We start from the raw sequence: 17027 nt of genomic DNA, 5'->3' as shown, positions 1-17027 counted from the left end.
GCATCGCACACGGATCAAACTCGCACAGGACCCTTTTTTCCTGCAGCTTATATTCGCAACGCATTGATGTGAACGGCACTAATGTTAAACTATGTAATTTAAATGACTTGCGAATTGAGAGAAATCGCAACGGCTCAAGTTCGCAATAGAATTCGCAGCAGTGTGAACCTAGCCTTAATGTAGATACCACTGACCATTCATTCTTTTGGCGGGTTTTCTCCCATGCACAGCAGCTGCCGGTGAGCTAAACATCATTACTGCTCTGTGTTCTGTTTCCACCACTCACTGCCTCTGGATCCGAAGTTAAGCTTCTTACATGTAAGGGGGCCTTTTACAATAAAGTGATGCTCTTATGATACATTAAAGAGTCACTAAAGGAATTTTTTTTTTTAGCTAAATAGCTTCCTTTACCTTACTGCAGTCCTGGTTTCATGTCCTCATTGTTCGTTTTTGCTTTGATGTTGCTGTAATTCCTCTCTGTTCTGGACACTTCCTGGTTGCCTGTTTCCTGATAACCACAGTGCTGGGAGATTTCTCACGGTGGTCACTAATCAAGGAGGTGTGATTAAAACGAAACTGGATTGGTGCTGAGGAGTTTTAGACAAAGTATCACTGCTCTCTATTGGCTGACTGCCCTCTAGTGGCTCTCTGTACATCAGAGAACCAGCAAACAACAGCAAAAACGAAACTACACTGCAGGCACATTATATGATTGTTTTTTTATCTATTTTTAATCATTTTTAAAAGGAATCGGTTAACTATTATGTCTCTATACCCTGTAAACAGTCATTTCAGCTAAAAAAAAAAATTCCTTTAGTGACCCTTTAATTCCTGCACCCTGCTGTTGCTTCTTTTTCATTCAAGTGAATCTCTTGGAGACATTATATAAGCTTTCTTACCCGTTGATCTTTGTCACCAATTAAACACACTGCACAGAGAGATGGTACCCAGCGTTTAAATTCATTCATCCAGTTATGAAGTGTAGATTTTGGTACCAAAACCATATGAGGACCTGGAATGTTCCGGTAGTGCTTAAGGTAACCCAGCAAAGCAATTGTCTGCAGGGTTTTTCCCAACCCCTATAAAAAAAACAGTTTGAGAAAAATACCTTAACAATACTAGAAATATACATAGCAATATAGTAAGGCAATGCATAAAGCTCTTGGTTACGCATAGATAGAAATATAACAAGACTATGGGGGTTATTTACAAAAGGCAAATCCACTTTGCACTACAAGTGCACTTGGAAGTGCAGTCGCTGTAGATCTCAGGGGAAGATCTGAAATGAGGGGAAGATCTGAAATGAAGGGAAGCTCTGCTGATTTTATCATCCAATCATGTGCAAGCTAATATGTTGTTTTTTATTTTCCTTGCATGTCCCCCTCAGATCTACAGCGACTGCACTTGCAGTGCACTTGTAGTGCAAATTGGATTTGCCTTTCGTAAATAACCCCCTATGTTACTGAAACAGCAAAAATACATGGAAGTAACAGTGTAATGTCTCAACATGAAGTAAAGTGCAACCGCTCAATACAATCAGGAACTGTCAGTTTTAGCATATATATTGAGAAAGCATTCAGGTCATAGATGTGCGTGGGGACATGCACATCTTAGCATTGTGAACTGTTTCAAAAGGACATTGCATCCTCTGTCTTTAAAGGTGTACTCAGAGGAAAGCTTTTACCAAACCAGCAGCACAATGACAAAGAAGTGGGACAGATTTGACCTGCAGTACTTCATCGTTTGTCTTCATTTGTCATTCTCCATTTGTCTTCATTTATCACTCTTGACAGAAAGTAACTAGATATAACTGACATGAGACCTATGTGGTTTATATTTGCCTAATCCTATACTTTGCCTGCAATAGGCACTCACAGAAATGAGATAGTATTTAGTATAACCAGTAGATTAGGTAAAAACACTTTTCTAATGCACTTTTGGTTGAAGAAGATTTATTGTACAATAAGAACCCTAATCCTAAATGTGAAGGGGCCTATTCAAATCTTGCTTATACACAGGGTGAACTTCTATGTTTATGTCAAAGCAAGAAGTGATATGCAAAGATGAAGATGCGATTTTTGACATTTTAATTGTATGTCTTTATATATTTGCTTATCTTAAAAAGTATTGATTTATGTTTCATGAGTGTCTATATCCTGTTGACTTAATCTGTTTTATAAATACTTTTTAGTACAATACTTGCAGAGTTTTCTTTCATTTTAGATAGTAGGTAATCAAGGACCAAAAACAGGTTATTTGACTTTCCAATAAAATCCAGTACAGTGCGAGGCCCAGGCCCTTTAATCATTATGACTAGGTTATTTGAAGCTACCTTCAGGTGACTTAACACTGGAAAAAAAGAAAGGCTGCAGGGACATCCCCCTATATATCCCCTACCAATTAATGCTAGCCTCAGTTTTGTAGAAAACAATATGGAGATGAGGACAGAGGGGAAGGCCGTCCTGTGTCCCATACTGTACTCCAAGAACAAAACGTTTACTGGCAAGTCAAAAAAATATTTTTTGTTGTATAGTACAGGACATAGGCACTTTAATCATTAGGGCTGGGATGTCCAAAAGCAGTCCAACTGAGGAGTGGGTAACACAGCACACATACCAAGAGGCCCACAAAACAAAGGGTCAAGGAGGCTTGCCAGACTGAGAGAGCAGCCTTGCAAATTATGAGAAAGGAGGCCTTAGGCTGGCCATACATGGTTTGAAACTCGGACAGTTTCTGCTGAATCAGCCAAGATTTGAACTGTTAATGGGCAGGCTAAATGTACCAAGCTGATCGATCAATCAACTTGGGTACAACCAGCCTGCCAGATTTTCTTGAGATTATCACTAGCAGCTGCTATAGCCACTAGTGATAATCACTGTCTTCTCCTGGCGGGGACTGCTTCCCCACCCGCCCCCACCCCCTGCTAGGAGAATACAATTGCTGATTCCCCTGTCAGCACTGTCTGTGTTGATGGGGGAATCATGCAAAATTCTTTCCTGCAACTTGTGGTTCATTTCAATGGGCTGCCTTATGCACGCCAAAGAAACCTATGTACATTTTTGGGTGTTAAGCTTCACACTGCGTGTTTTGACGCATTTCTCAGATGTTTTGCCATGTCTGGGATGGCATTAACAATAAATGGCACATTCATGGTCCATTTAGATGTGAATTCAGCCTAAGAAGTTATTAACAGAGGACCAGATGGAGGACTTATATAACTGAGTTACAGAGGCCTGGTTCCAAAATGCTCAGGAAAAGCACAGGAGGACATTCGTTCTTGAGAGTGTAAACTCTAGTAATCAGAGTTCTAATTCATCTCACAGTGGTGGATTTGGAAGCAGCGTATCCCTTACAAAGTCCTGAGAAAAAAACAAATAGGTAATCCATCTGTCTGATCAAAGCTGTAGCTAATGGCTAATGGCTCTGACTAAATCCAAGCAAACAAGAGATATTTTCAGGATGCTTTGAAGCAGGGCATAAGGATGGTATGTCTAAGTCTATATTGAGCTGGAATACTTATACCATCTTAGGGATAAGGTATGGTCTTGGGAGTAATGCGCGGTTCACACTAGTGCGATGTGGGAACCCTGCGAATCCAATGCAGGTTCCCGCATCACACCTGACTCGCAAGGCAGTTCACACTGTGAACTGCTGGGAGTGTCAATAGAAAGTCCCACCCATCCATCCACCCACCTACTCACCTACCTGTCCATCCATCCCTGCACACCCCTTCCTGCTGGTTGTGTATATCGTGGCTATCCCTGCTCTTTCCTATATGAAAGCAGGTTATTTCTTGGTATTGTCCTAAAGCTGACCATACTCTGTCCAATCCCCTTTTTCATCAGACCATACACAATACAGTCTGTGCAATTTCCTATAGATCTGCCAACTACTATGTAGTGCAAGAGACTGCCTTGGGGGGGAGAGCAAGTGAAGGGGGCCAGTTCTGTTTTGCGCCCCCCCCCCCCCTAAAATTGTAACCACCAGCTGCCACTGATACTGTAGCTGCTGGCTTTTAATATCAGGACACTAACTTATCCTGCAATCCAGTGATTTCGACACCCATTACCAATGTTTTCCTGCCGCAAAAACAGGTGAAAAAATGGGTGAAACTCTGCTTTAGCCCTGGTTCACATAGGAGCATTTTGACATGCGATTTGACATGTTAAATCGCATGTCAAATCGGCGGCAATCGCCATCAATGACACTGTCCTAATCAGTACAACGCTGCATCTGTGGCACTGCACCAATTTCAAAAAGTAGTTTCTGTACTACGTTTTGCAATTTCGGGCTGTAATTTACATTGACATCTGTGCAGAAACCTGCACAGATGTCTCTGAAATTGTGGCTGAAATCGGGGTGACATGCGGGAGTGAAATCATGCAAGTTCAGCTGAACTTGCATGGCTTCATTCCCGCAGCTCAGTGTGAAACTGGCCAAAAATATTTACGTCAGCATTAATCTGTACCTTTTAACAAAACAATGACTGTATTGCAAGGTTATTAATTCAGGCAACTTGTATATTGCAAGATTGTGAGACTGCAAAGATTTTAGACTACCTAGATTACTTTCTTCTACAAGCATCCACCCATATTTTTCCTACAATACTGTATACGTATACGTAACATAAGCTATTAGACCGGTATGCCACATAATACATAGAACCTATCTGATTAATAAGACTGTTTGTTAATCTCTACTATAAATGTATATTGCCTGATAATTAATTATACTTTTATATTTGCTTTTTCTTATAATTCACATGTTTTAGAAACAATATATATGATTTACCATTTCATCAGCTAATATTCCATTAATGCCATTTTCATATAAAGAAATCATCCAGTTAAGCCCTCTGATTTGGTAATCTCGCAATGTCCCTCCTTTAACATCTACAGCACAAATAAAAAAATATATATATTAAAAATAAGCTAACAAAAGAGTCATTCAACAACAATTTAAAAAAAATTTGCCTGCTGATGAATTCTCAATAGATTACATTTTAATAACTGTCTCAAGCAACCATATAGAGAGCAGATGTAACTACACCAGAGGCATTGCTAGGGGGGTGCGGGGGTGCGGCCCGCACCGGGTGACACCCACTAGAGGGGTGACACCATCCCGATTTAAAAAAAAAAAAAACATTTTTTTTTTTTTTTTTTTAGCTGACATGTGGGGGGGGCCCCCCCGCGACTGCAGCGATGAGCGCCGCGGAATCGGAGCGCCAAGCGCCGCTGTACAAGAGGAGGGGGGGTTGCGGGGTGACACCGCAGCACCATCCATCCCCTCCTCTCACAGTCACGGGCTGTTAGCGGTGCTCGGCAGTCGGCACACAGGCACAGCCCCCTCCTCTCTGTTTGTGTGTACAGAGGGGGAGGGGCCCTTCTGTCCATGTGCCGTGGCGCTGCCTGCGATGATCTGAGGTACTGAATGGGAAAGGGGGGTGTTTGCACCTGGGGGGATTTCACTGAAGGGGGGGTGTTTGCACTGAGTGGGGGGTTGTACTAAGGGGGTGTTTGCACTGAGGGGGTTTTCACTAAGGGGGGTTGTACTAAGGGGGGGTTTGCACTGGGGGTGTTTGCACTGAGGGGGGGGATTTGCACTGAAGGGGGGTTGCACAAAGGGGGGGGGGTGTCTGCACTGAGGGGTTGTCTGCACTGAAGGGGGTCTGTGTAACATGCAGGGGTCCAGAGGTGCAGGTGGCTGTGTAATGTAAAAGGGTCCAGAGGTGTAGGGGGCTATAAGATGTAAAGGGGTCCAGTGATGCAGGGTGCTGTGTAATGTAAAGGGGTGTAGTGATGCAGGGTACTGTGTAAATTTAAAGGGGTCCAGTGATGCAGGGGGCTGTGTAATGTAAAGAGGTCCAGAGGTGCAGGGTGCTGTGTAATGTAAAGGGGTCCAGAGGTGCAGGGGGCTATGTGATGTAAAGGGGTCCAGTGGTGCAGAGGGCTGTGTAATGTAAAGAGGTGCAGGGTGCTGTGTAATGTAAAGGGGCCCAGAGGTGCAGGGTGCTGTGTAATGTAAAAGGGTCCAGAGGTGAAGGGGGCTGTGAGATGTAAAGGGGTCCAGTGATACAGGGTGCTGTGTAATTTTAAAGGGGTCCAGTGATGCAGGGTACTGTGTAATTTTAAAGGGGTCCAGTGATGCAGGGAGCTGTGTAATGTAAAGGGGTCAAGTGATGCAGGGGGCTGTGTAATGTAAAGGGGTCCAGTGATGCAGGGGGCTGTGTAATGTAAAGGGGTCCAGTGATGCAGGGTGCTGTGTAATGTAAAGTGGTCCAGAGGTGCAGTTGTGGAGAGGGGTACACAGTAGTAACAAAAAGATATTGAAGGATGCAGAGGTATGCAGGGGGCACAGTGGGGTGTTTTTACATTTTAAGGTGGGGGGGTGCCAGATATTGGATCCGCCCCGGGTGCCAAATGCTCTAGGTACGCCCCTGGCCTATAGGCTCCTGAGATGTGAATTCCGGTTCTGGAGAAAGAGAGGTGGGGGGAGGGGACAAAGAAAAATGGAGAGAAAGAAGAAGGGATAGAACGAACAAGAAAGATGGATAGGGAGAGAGAGAAAAGGGGAAGAAAGGAGAACAGAGAGCAAACAGTAGGGTAAAAAATATTTGAAAAATGTTATGGGGGGGGGGGGGTGACACCATATTTTACCGCACCAGGTGACACCAACCCTAGTGACGCCACTGAACTACACCATACCTGAACTCAACAGTACAATGAGAAATGCACTGTTTTTGGCTAGCTCTTCATCGGCCTCCAACAATAAAATCGTTTTTTTTACTTAATGCGATCAGCTTATCGGCTTTTCTGTCATCCTAGCGCACACCAGCGGCTGCATTCTAATGCAGCCGCTGGTGTGCGCTAGGATGATAGAAAAGCCCATAAGCTGATCGCATTAAGTAAAAAAAACAATTTTATTGAAATAAGCTATACAAAAAGATGGCAACCACCCCAATTTATAACTAGCCTTTGCAGTAAGGTGCACCTTAAGGGGTGGTGCACATCACAAACAAACATAAATTTCCCAGCACACTTACCAGCTAGCCTGCAAACAAACCAAACTGACCCTGTCTACCAATTCACGCTAAAAACAGAGGCTTTCAAAATTATAGTTAGGACTGCAGTACACAGAGGAGCCTTGGCATCGGCACTAAGGCTTCCACATATATTTGCAAATGTGTGCAACAAAACCTTCTGTTTTTAACATGAATTGTTAGACAGGGTCAATTTGGTTTGTTTGCAGGCTAACTGGTAAGTGCACTGGGAATTATTATTTTTTTGTTTAATTTTATTGAAATGTCACACAGTGACATTTCATTATGTTCTAGAGACTGCAGCGCAGTGTGAGGTGGTGTCACACTGCGCTGCACTGCAAAAAAAAGTAGTGCATGCAGTACTTTATTTCAGCACACACCACCGCAGTGTGGCAGGGTGAACCGACCAGGTAGGAGACAAGGCATTTTGACTTGTCTTTGGAGAGGAGACTGCTCTGGAATAGCTGCAAAATACAGTATTACCACATGTGGTGTGAATCAGCCCTTATGAACTTACCTTCTAGGTAAACAAACCCAAATTCCAGGCAAACATCTATTCACAAACAAGTACAGTCATAAATAGCAAAAGATTTCACCACAAAATTAGCTACTTGGGAAGTATTACCCAATATACCTATGAAGATCACTGGTGTGTGTGTGCGTGTGTGTGTGTGTGTGTGTGTGTGTGTGTGTGTGTGTGTCTAAAGGCATTTTTCATGTTCATCAAGAAAATGAGAAACTCTTCGATTCATGCTGATATATAAATACATGATAATGAGCTGTTTCGTCTTTGTAAAAAGCAGTCTCATGCTTGCAAGACAGCTCAGAAATACGCTCCCTTTATTTATATGATGCAATTGCAAACTCAGAAGTGCGTTTAAAGCAATCAGACTCAACATACATGAAGGTGATTCTTCAAACCGCACACAAACATTTGATGTTTTTCGACTTTCTGATAACAATTCTTCATCTTCTTCTTGTTCTGTCCGTCGGTGTCGATTGCTACAAGGAAAGATTATAAACTGTTAACATTGTCATAACTATACAAATTTATCACACACATAAATTAAAGCCGATGTTCAGGTTTACTTTAATATAATTAGTTAATTTGGGACAAGCTGGCCCAATTGAATAATTTAATTCACTAACATGTTAACCCCTTCCCTGCTAGTGCCATTTATACATTGATCAGTTGATATTTTTAGCTCTGAACACTGTAATAAATAATGTCACTGGTCCCAAAAAAGTGTCAAAAGTGTCCGATCTGTCCGCCACAATGTCGTAGTCCCACTAAAAATCTCTGATCACTGCCATCACTAGTAAAAAAAATAATAATAACAAAAAAGCCATAAATCTATTCCCTATTTTGTAGACACTATAACTTTTGTGCAAACCAATCAATATATGCTTATTGGGATTTTTTATAAAAAAATATGTAGAATACATATTGACATAAATTGATGAATACATTTTTTATTTTTTTGGATATGTGTTACAGCAAAAAGTAAAAAAATATATATTTTGTTTTCAAAATTATTGGTCTTTTTTTGTTTATAGCGCAAAAAATAAAAAACGCAGAGGTGATCATATACCACCAGAAGAAAGCTCTATTTGTGGGGGAAAAAGGACATAAATTTTATTAAAATAACGCAGTGCCGTATCGGAAAAAAAATGGCCTGGTCATTAAGGGGGTAAATCCTTCCGGGACTGAAGTGGTTAAAATCACTTGCACTTAGCAACTTTATATGTATAGGGATGGCTCCTAAAATTTTGGAACCAAGTTCTAGCAATGCCACTTAGCTTAAGAGAGATCGATAGATAGATAGATAGATAGATAGATAGATAGATAGATAGATAGATAGATAGATAGATAGATAGATAGATAGATAGATAGATAGATAGAGATACTTTTTACATATTATAAATGTTTTATTTTAATTGACATACTCTCCAACAGACAGTAAGTTTTGTTTCTCATCTTGCTTTATCCTGGGGCGTCCACATTTCACTTTGAGGGGAGAAGTTGGTGACTTCTGCGAAGCTGGCTGAATGAAATGAGCAAACAGCTCTGTCTGCTTGAGAAGGAATTCAAATCTTTTTGAACAATCTGTTTTCTAGAATACAATAAAAAATAGGTGTATTTTAAAAATCCATTATTAAATTATCAAATTTTTCACATCTAGCAACTAATAAACATTGTAATTTTGTAAACATTGCAATACATTTGGGTTATAGTGGTGCTTTTTATTTCAAATATGCAGCATTTTCAATACGCCAATAGAGGGCAGCAAATTTCAAGCAGGATAACTATATGGCATGACAAGAAACCTATTTATTTTCTGGACTATTACTAATTATTAGAAATTATTCAGAACATTGCACAAAGCATTGAAGATGTGAATATTATAGTTACTGTGCAATATACTTAGACTGCTGTGTATAATTCCTGTATTCCTACATGTAGAGGATTTTGTGATTCTGATGCCGTGTACACACGATCGGTTCGTCTGATGAAAACGGTTTGATGGACCGTTTTCATCAGACGAACCGATCGTGTGTGGGCCCCATCAGTTTTTTTTCCCCATCGGTGAAAAAACTTAGAACCTGTTTTAAAATTATCTGATGGTTAAAAAAACGATACAAAAAAACAATCATCTGTGGGGAAATCCATCGGTTGAAAATCAACGCATGCTCAGAATCAAGTGGACGCATGCTCGGAAGCATTGACAGCACGTCGTTGTGTTTTACGTCACCGCTTTCTGACACCATCGTTTTTTTAACTGATGGTGTGTAGGCAAGAAAAAATCCATCAGACCGTTTTCATCAGATGAACCGATCGTGTGTACGCGGCATTAGTTTATGATGACAGGGACTAAAAAAAGTAAATATGAATTATTTTATTATAAATACTATTGGGCCTCTTTATAAACAATGCTGATCTCTCTCCTCTCTTCAACCAGCAAAGCATCACTGGAAAAACACTCTACACGGTTTTCCTGAATTTTGCTGTTTCTTTATTTTTTTTAAGAGGTTGCAATATCATATGGGGTTTTTTTGCATTCAAATACTTTTTGGGCAGCCAAACTGAAAATCTTTGCATACAATTGTTTTGACAATTTGTCTTTTTTTTGCATCTGCAAGGCGCTCAATGATCTCTAAAGTCAGTGGCAGCCTGTGCATTGTGGGCGCATGGGTGCGGCCGCCTCCCCATCAATGCGCCTCGCCCCTTTCATAACGCCGGGGGCATGGACTCCTATGACAGGGGTGGGTGTTTTTCTTTTGACGCACCTGATTAGAGCCAGAGGGGCTTCAAAAAAGGGTGCGCTCGGGGCGCTGATCCCACCCAATTGTGTGACCCCATAGCGAATTTTTGTTATTTTCGTACCAGAGTGCGGCCCCGCCAATCAGGAGGCAGGTCAGTGAGACCTGTTTCCGATTAGCCAAAGCGCCAGGTGATCCTATTGGATGCCCAATGCTTTGGGGCAGAAGAGGAGACACAGAGCGGAGGAAGCATGAGGAGCAGACTTCTCTGCCGCCGCCTGCTGCCAACACTGGAGGAGAGGACATCATAGCCCAGTAAGTGCCGGACCTCCTGCCGGGGGGAAGAGGGGTGCTGTCAGTGGGGGGGGGGGTGCTGTCAGTGTGCCGCGAGCTGAGCGGGTGATGTCAGTCCTATATACCATATCTGTGATGCTGATCTATATACCCTTTCTTTGATGCTGATCTATATACATTTTCTGTGATGCTGATCTATATATCCTTTCTGTGATGCTGATCTATATACCATACCTGTGATGCTGATCTGTATACCCTTTCTGCGATGCTTATCTGTATACCCTTTCTGTGATGCTGATCTATAAACCATACCTGTGATGCTGATCTATATACCCTTTCTGTGATGCTGATCTATATACCATACCTGTGATGCTGATCTATATACCCTTTCTTTGATGCTGATCTATATACCCTTCCTGTGATGGAGATGTTGATCTATATACCCTTTCTGTGATGCTGATCTATATACCATACCTGTGATGCTGATCTATATACCCTTTCTGTGATGCTGATCTAGATACCAAGGGCCAGATTCACGTAGCTCCGCGCATCTTTGTGCCGGCGTAGCGCATCTCATATGCGCTACGCCGACGTAACATAGAGAGGCAAGCTGAGTATTCACAAAGCACTTGCTCCCATATGTGCGCCGGGGTAACGTAAATGCCCGGCGTAAGCCTGCGTAATTCAAAGTAGGCTGGTAGTGGGCGTGTTGTATTATAATGAATCCATGACCCCATGTAAATGAAGCGCCGTACGAACTGTGTTCCCTTGGCTGGTCACATGATCGCTCTCCTCTCATGTGACTGCTCTCCTCCTCCAATCTGAAGCTACACTCAGAGGGGGAGGAGGAGCAAGAAGAGGAGAGAAGGGACGATCGATTTTTCAAATCTTTTTAGTACGCTGGCGGGCTGTCCCAGGACCAGGAGAGGTGGGACGGCCGGCACAACACCCCCGCCCAATTCCCGCCCCCCCCCCCATTGGTAAAAGAAAATGACATTGGCGTATAACGCGCACCCACGATTTCCCCCTGATTTTAAGAGGAAAAAAGTGTGTGTTATACGCCGATAAATATGGTATGTACCCTTTCTGTGATGCTGATCTATATACCCTTCCTGTGATGCTGAGATGTTGATCTATATACCCTTTCTGTGATGCTGATCTATATACCATATCTGTGATGCTGATCTAGATACCATATCTGAGATTGTTGATATATATACCATATCTGTGATTCTGATCTATATACTCTTTCTGTGATGCTGATCTATATACCATATCTGAGATGTTAATCTATATACCCTTTCTGTGATGCTGATCTATACACCATATATGTAATGCTGACCTATATACCCTGATCTGTGAGGCTGAGCTATATATATATATATATATATATACTCTGTCCTGTGATGCTGAGCTGTATACTCTGTCATGTGATGCTGAGGCTGTATACTCTGTCCTGTGATTCTAGGGCTATATACTCTGTCCTGTGATGCTGAGCTGTATACTCCTGACACTATGGGTGGAAGCAAGTGGAATACAGGGGAGGAGAGTGAGTGGATTCTATAAGGGGTGGGTCTTATAAGTGGGAAGGGTCAAAAAGGAAGGGTGAGGTCTGGCACCCCCACATCCTAAAACTTCACCAGCTGCCACTGCCGTGAGTGGTAGTGCTTTTAGATGCAGTAACAGTAAAACTGCCATGTTTCAATGCACTACTGTTGCACAATCAAGCAAAAAGCAAAAGTGGTTTTGCCCCACTTCACATCCCCAAAAGAGAAATATTTTGAAGATGCAAAGTACAATGTTTAGTTAGTGCTAAGTAAGGAATTTACAAACCCAATTCCCAAAAAGTTGGGAGCTGTGTAAAATCGACATAAAAAACAGAATGCAATGATTTGCAAATCTCATAGACCCATATTTTATTCACAATAGACAAAAAGAAAACATGACAAAAGTTTAAACTGAGAAAATATATAATTTTAAGATAAAAAAAAGGATAATTTTTAAATTGATGGAATAAACACGTCTCAAAAATGTGGGACAGGGCGATGTTGACCACGATGTAGCATCTCCTTCTCTTACACCCCCTCCTTCCTACCCAAGCCATTTTTCAGCTTTCAGCGCTGTCGCACTTTGAATGACAATTGCGCGATCATGTAACACTGTACCCAAACAATTTTTTTATCATTTATTTCACACAAATATAGATTTCCTTTGGTGGTATTTAATCACTGCTGTGTGTTTTATTTTAATTTTTTAAAAAGACCAAAAAGTTTGAAAAAAAATATCAGTACATTTTGTAACTAAGCAATTTTTCACCTTCACTGATGTGCGCTGATGAGGCGGCACTGATAGGCTGAGCTGGTGGGCATTGATGAGGTGCCACTTATGGGCATTGATAAGGCGGCACTTATGGGCACTGATTAGGTGGCACTAATATGCCGCACTTATGGGCACTGATTAGGTGGCACTAATATGCCGCACTTATGGGCACTGATAGGTGGCACTGATATGTGGCATTGATGGGCACTGTTAGGCACTAATAGGCGGCACTGGTGGGCACTGATAGGCGCTGATGGACTGATGGATATCGATTGACAGCAGTGCTGATAGGTGTCACTGATAGCCAGCACTGACTGGCATTGCTACTGGGCACTGATTGGTGGCACTTGTGGGCAGTGGTGGGCACTGATTGGTGCCACTGGTGGGCACTGATTTCTGGCACTGGTAAGCAATGGTGGGCACTGATTGGTGACACTTAAATTTTTATACTGTACATTCCTACATGTCCCACTGTGAGGAGATGCCGCTGATCGGCTCTCCTCGTCACACACTCTGTCAGTGTGAGGCAAGGAGAGTCGCTTACCGGCATCTCTGTGTTTCATCAGCCGATCACATGGTAAAATAGCTGCGGATGCGGCTCTTTACAGAGTTCGGGGTCGCACCGAGTCCTAGCAAAAGGGCGCGGCAGCAATCGCCGCGCTGCGCACCCCCGCACCCCCACCCTGTACACACGGACAAACATGTCCGATGAAAACGGTCCGCCGGACCGTTTTCAGCGGACATGTCCGCCCGGAGATTTCTGTATGATGGCTGCACACACCATAATACAGAAATCCGCGCGTACACGATACGCGGTGACGAGACAGCGCCGGCGCCGCGACGATGACGCGGCGACGATTTACCAAGGGTAAATGGTAGCAATCAGCGATCACTTGTTAACAAACCGGTGTCATGTCCTGTTCCTCTCTCCCCTCTCTGTACCGATCGGTACAATTTGAGTGGAGAGGGGAGCGAGTGTAGCAGTGCTGTGGGCTGGATCTGTAGTGCCCACAGCGCTGCTCTGTGCCCATCCATCCATGCTCAGCCAATCCATACTCACAGCCATCCAAACTCAGCCATGCCATCCATGCTCATCCATCCATCCATACTCAGCCATCCATGCTCAGCCATGCCATCCATACTCAGCCATCCCATCCATACTCAGCCATACCTAGCAATACCTAGCCATACCCACAGTGCTGCTCTGTGCCCATCCATCCATGCTCAGCCATCCCATCCATACTCACAGCCATCCATACTGAGCCATGCCATCTACACTCAGCCATCCCATCCACCCCCATCCATACCCACCAATACCTAGCCATACTTAGCAATACCCAGCCATACTTAGCAATACCCAGCCATACCTAGAAATACCCAGCTATACCCATCAATACTTAGCAATACCCAGACATACTCAACAATACCCAGCCATACCCAGCAATACTCAGCCGTTTTTTATAACAGAAATTAAGAAAAATGCATTTTTATTACAGAATTGTCTGCCCTTTTTCTTTTATAGAGCAAAACATGTAAAACCCAGCAGTGATTAAATACCACCAAAAGAAAGCTCTATTTGTGTGAGAAAAAAAAAAGGAAAAGAAATTCATATGGGTACAGTGTTGCATGACTGAGTACTTGTCATTCAAAATGTGAGAGTACCAAAAGCTAAAAATCGGTCTGGTTAGGAAGGGGTAAGTGCCCAGTGGGTAAGTGGTTAAGACATTGGGGTAGATTCAGGTAGCAATTACGCCTGCGTATCCATAGATACGCAGCGTAATTGCTAAGTAGCGCCGGCGTATCGAGTTTCTCTATTCAGAAAGCTCGATACGCCGACTGTAGCCTAAGATATGACTGGCATAAGGCTCTTATGCTGTCGTATCGTAGGCTGCATTCTTACGCTGGCCGCTAGGTGGCGTTCCCGTAGTGGTCAGCGTAGAGTATGCAAATTGCATACTCACGCCGATTCACAACCGTACGCGCGCCCGGCGTTCTAATTTTACGTCGTTTGCGTTCGTCGGTTTCTGCGTAAGGCTGCTCCTGCTATTAGCAAGCGCAGCCAATGCTAAGTATACCCGTCGTTCCCGCGTCGCGATTTTTGAAAATTAAGTTGTTTGCGTAAGTGAATCGTGAATGGCGCTGGATGCCATTTACGTTCACGTTGAAGCAAATGACGTCCTTGCGATGTCATTTACCGCAATGCACGTCGGGAAAGTTTCCAGACGGAGCATGCGCCTAATTTAAATGATCCATGCCCCCTACGGGATCATTTAAATTACGCGCGCTTACGCCGGCCACTTTTACGGAACGCCCCCGCAAATTACGGAGCTACTGCTTCGTGAATGAAGCGTAGCGCAAGTAATTTACGGAGGCGTATCGTAAAAACGGAACGCTGCGCCTCCGTAAGAGTGTGCAGCCCTACCTGAATCTACCCCATTGATTTTTGGAAATATTCCTGAGCCAATGCAGTGATGCCCATTACAGAAGTATGTTTCTAAGGTTGAGGCTGCCAACCAAATACAGTGAACCCTGGAACTAAAAGAGGCATAACAAACCTTGAAGTCCAAAGGGTACATGCAAGGGGAGTCAGTCCAGGATCCAGGCCTTTCTGGGTCTGCCCCGCCCAGTTGCCAAAAATGATATGCTGTCCTTTCTTGGCATGATCAATTATTGTAGGCAATGGATTTCTGACTGTTCTCATTAAGACAACATACTTAGAACTTCTGTTTATAAGCACAGTTTTAAAAAGCAAAGATGATCACACAGGGGTATTTGTAACTATACATAATTGTTTTGCCAAAATGGTGGATATTAATAGTACAATCTACATTCCATCCAGCCTCTGAAAATGCAGGAAACAAACCGTGAAAATTAAAACCAAAGACAGTCTGAATTTAACTATAAGGTTGCTTCCTGTCTACTCTAAGTGTGACTTTTGGAGAGACATGGAAACAAGAAGGTTACGTTAAGGTTACAACATTCGTCAATTACTTCTGCATTGTTATCCCAGTGTTCCCACCACCAGCTTTCTTTCCCGTCAACGGCACACAGCAAATACTTGTTCAATATAGCTAACGTTTTCACTCTGTTCTTCAAAAACAGTCATAACTAAAGTGAAATATGTATCAGCAACATCGATCAAGTTATATGCCTTTTGAATATTGTAAAAAAATAACCTGGGCATTTAGCAATGTAGTTGAGTAAAGGACAAGAGGTATATTAAAATGTCATGTCCAAAGTAATATTCATGTTATTAGGGTTCATGTGTTAAAAGGTTTTAAACATTTTAATGCACACAAAAACAAAAATGATTTTAATGTTTTTCAAGTGATTGCCTTAGTAATTACAGCTACAACTCCAACAAAAACATTTGTTTTCTTTTAAAGATTTCAATAGAATGGGAAAGGGTGAGAACTTATGACAAATTGTTATTGCTGTCTATGTTCTCATTGAGAAAATGTTTTTTCACTACCAGTCCCTTTCCCCCCAATACAACAACTCTTTGGCCCCGTACACACGATAGAATCTATCCGCAGATAAATCCCATCGAATGGGTTTCAGCGGATAGATTCTATGGTGTGTACACTCCGGCGGATATTTATCCGCGGATATTTCCAAATTCCAGCAGATAAATATTTGTCGACATGCACAGAATATCTATCTGCTGGAATCGGATCCCACGGATGGATCCGCTCGTCTGTACAGACTCACCGGATCCATCCGTCCAAAGGGATTCCCCGCACGCGTCGTAATGATTTGACGCATGCGTGGAATTCCTTATATGACAGCGTCGCGCCCGTCGCCGCGTCATAATTGCGGCGACGGCGCGACACGTCATCGCCAGAGGATTTCGGCGCGGATTTCAATGCGATGGTGTGTACACGCCATCGCATAGAAATCTGCTGAAATCCTCGAGAGGATTTATCCGCGGATACGGTCCGCTGGACCGTATCCGCGGATAAATCCTCTCGTGTGTATGGGGCCTTTTTCATTTTTTGTCTGTGTCCCTGTTGATGAGATATTCCATCAATTCCTGCCCTGAGAACAAGTGAAAGGAGATCTCCCTAAAAGGCACAGAAGGCAATACATTTGACAGAGGTATTTACTCTTTTCC

The 17027-nt window shown here is 42.9% G+C and overlaps 1 protein-coding gene across 3 annotated transcripts in view; it reads right to left on the bottom strand.

Annotated features, from left to right (window-relative positions):
* The window catches only part of LOC120913738 (probable global transcription activator SNF2L1), a 241285-nt gene that overhangs the window by 196715 nt on the left and 27543 nt on the right, over positions 1 to 17027 (bottom strand). For all 3 annotated transcript variants that reach the window (XM_040323922.1, XM_040323920.1, XM_040323921.1), the window contains exons 3-6: positions 8987 to 9153; positions 7941 to 8041; positions 4792 to 4892; positions 900 to 1079 (exon numbers count right to left, since the gene is read on the bottom strand). In XM_040323922.1, coding sequence (XP_040179856.1) covers positions 900 to 1079; positions 4792 to 4892; positions 7941 to 8041; positions 8987 to 9153 — 549 coding nt within the window. The remainder of the gene's footprint in view (positions 1 to 899; positions 1080 to 4791; positions 4893 to 7940; positions 8042 to 8986; positions 9154 to 17027) is intronic.

Source organism: Rana temporaria, chromosome 9 (genome assembly GCF_905171775.1).
Source record: "Rana temporaria chromosome 9, aRanTem1.1, whole genome shotgun sequence".
NCBI classification, from domain to species: Eukaryota; Metazoa; Chordata; class Amphibia; order Anura; family Ranidae; genus Rana; species Rana temporaria.
Note: the sequence above shows the minus strand (reverse complement) of the source record. Positions and strands in the feature narration are given on the sequence as shown.